We start from the raw sequence: 2,241 nt of genomic DNA on the forward strand, positions 1-2,241 counted from the left end.
TGTTAAAACAATGATGTTACAAACTTAACGATATATTACTATTGTTAATATAATGCTAAACCAAGAGCAATACCCATGAACCACTCTACCTGTTCGTAAGTCTACTTTTATTTTTTTATTGAATATTTTATTATAGAAATATTTACAATTTGTTGTTTAGAGCAAGAATTTCCAAATCACTCGTTTGGATACTTACAAAATAGATTAAAAAAAGAAGATATCTACAACTTCTTCGTTTAACTTGTTTGTATCTATCCTCTTCAACAATAATGTTTGATATGACTATTTGATGAATTTATATTTTAACTAAACTGATGACAACAATATGAAATGTAATTTTATAAAAGAATAAGTTATTCTGTTACTGAAATAATATAAATGTAATCATGAAATAATTGACAAAGGTTTTCAATAATGATATCATTTAAAAAGAGGAAGCCATGGTAACAGATATCATGACAACTAAATAAATGAGTAAAAAGGGATACAATTATCTTTTTTTCATAAAATGAATCACAAAAGGCTTGTTTCAATTGTTTGTTGTAAGGAAAAAAAAATCTTTGAGATCATTCATTATTAGTATCTAATGGTTTATAGGTATTAAGTAACATGAACATTTGCTTAGATTTGAAATATAATTGACTGATTACATTTGAATTGTTTAATTACTAGGTGATGATAATCCTTTGGTTCTTGCTATATTCGAAACTGAATATCTATGCTTATCAGTATATTTAATAATTAGGAAACCATTTTCATTGATAACTAATGAAATTTTATTAGAATTACATAATGATAATAATAATTGTTTTGTACGATCACGAAATTTTTTACCAGCAACACAATAAAATATCCAATTAGTACATGTACTCAATAGGCAAAAACTACGAAATAAGTAGTATAGAAATTTATGCATATTATTATCAATACTATCTACAATGAAATTTAAGTATAAAAAATAAATAAGTAACGGACAAACACTAGCCATATAAACAAAATTCATGCATAGTAATAATGGTGTTACATGTGTATGACTATCTTGTGAGATATATTTACGTTTATTTAGCTCTGTTGTTGTTGTTGTTGTTGTTGCACGAAAGTCATTCATAGAACGAACTGTATGACTATTTGTCGTAGGTATATTTTCTTGATTTGATATTAAACTTTCTGAACGACATGATTTCTTTTCACTATGTATATGTATTTCAGAGTCTTCTAGATAATTGCTTTTACATAAATCATTCATACTTTTCGTAGGATGTGATGAATAATAATAGCTACTATGTTGGTTAATTTTCACATTGGATTGAATAGTTTTCTTTGCAAACTTATTCCTTGTTAATAGATTACGACAAATAATTCCTGTACATGTAGTCATGACAAATACTGGTATTAATCCCCAAAATATTAAATCACATAAAGTTGTCAATCGAAATATTTTTTCATTGACTGGATCACAATCATCATTAATAACTTGCCAATATAATGGATATGGAAGTATTGGTATAATCAATAAAATGGATATTATTATTTGATAAATGATAAGTTTTGATAAAGATATCCATTTTGATTTAACTTGTAATGGATACAATACAAGATAACAACGTTGTATTGATAATAGACATTGCATATATGCTGACCAATAAAATAAATAATTTGATGAACTTGTATGAAATATACATAACCAATTATTATAATCTCTAATATCAATTTTATACCATATTTTTAATAACATCCATATACCTTCTGTTAATAATATAAGAAAATCACTAACACAAATACTTATTAACCATATTAATAAATTAGATGTAAACATTTTTGAATGTATTAAAAATATAAAACAAAATATTGATCCAAAAAATCCAAGTGTTATTACTGTTGGTAAATACCATACAAGAAAATATTTACATAAATGATCATATAATGTAATAGAGATAGTAAATTGTTGTTGTTGGGGTTGGGGTTGGAGTTGTTGTTGCTGGGGGAAATAATAATAATCTGGAATAAGAGTACTATTCATTATTGATTAATGTTTTTTTTAAAATTTTAATTATTGATTAAATGTAAATTTTGTTTACTTTTAATTGTTAACTAGATTATGTAATTTGGATAAAATTAGATTTTAAATTTTAGGTAAATTCATTTCAGTTTTTTGTTTTAATTTATTCATGTAAGGTACTATGAAAAATGAAAATTTTATTAAAAATTTTTTTGATTTTTTTTATAAGGAATTTCATTTAT

At 23.9% G+C, this 2,241-nt stretch overlaps 1 protein-coding gene across 1 annotated transcript; it reads right to left on the reverse strand.

Moving 5' to 3' along the window:
* Positions 1-661: 661 nt before the first annotated feature.
* Smp_170610 (putative rhodopsin-like orphan GPCR) lies at positions 662-2,020 on the reverse strand (the record flags this gene model as incomplete). Its single annotated transcript, XM_018795016.1, has 2 exons — positions 662-933; positions 1,126-2,020. The coding sequence occupies 2 exons, from the start codon at positions 2,018-2,020 to the stop codon at positions 662-664; spliced, it is 1,167 nt and encodes a 388-aa protein (XP_018649371.1).
* Positions 2,021-2,241: the final 221 nt, after the last annotated feature.

The sequence above is a fragment of the Schistosoma mansoni genome, chromosome 1 (assembly GCF_000237925.1).
Source record: "Schistosoma mansoni strain Puerto Rico chromosome 1, complete genome".
In the NCBI taxonomy this organism is placed as follows: Eukaryota; Metazoa; Platyhelminthes; class Trematoda; order Strigeidida; family Schistosomatidae; genus Schistosoma; species Schistosoma mansoni.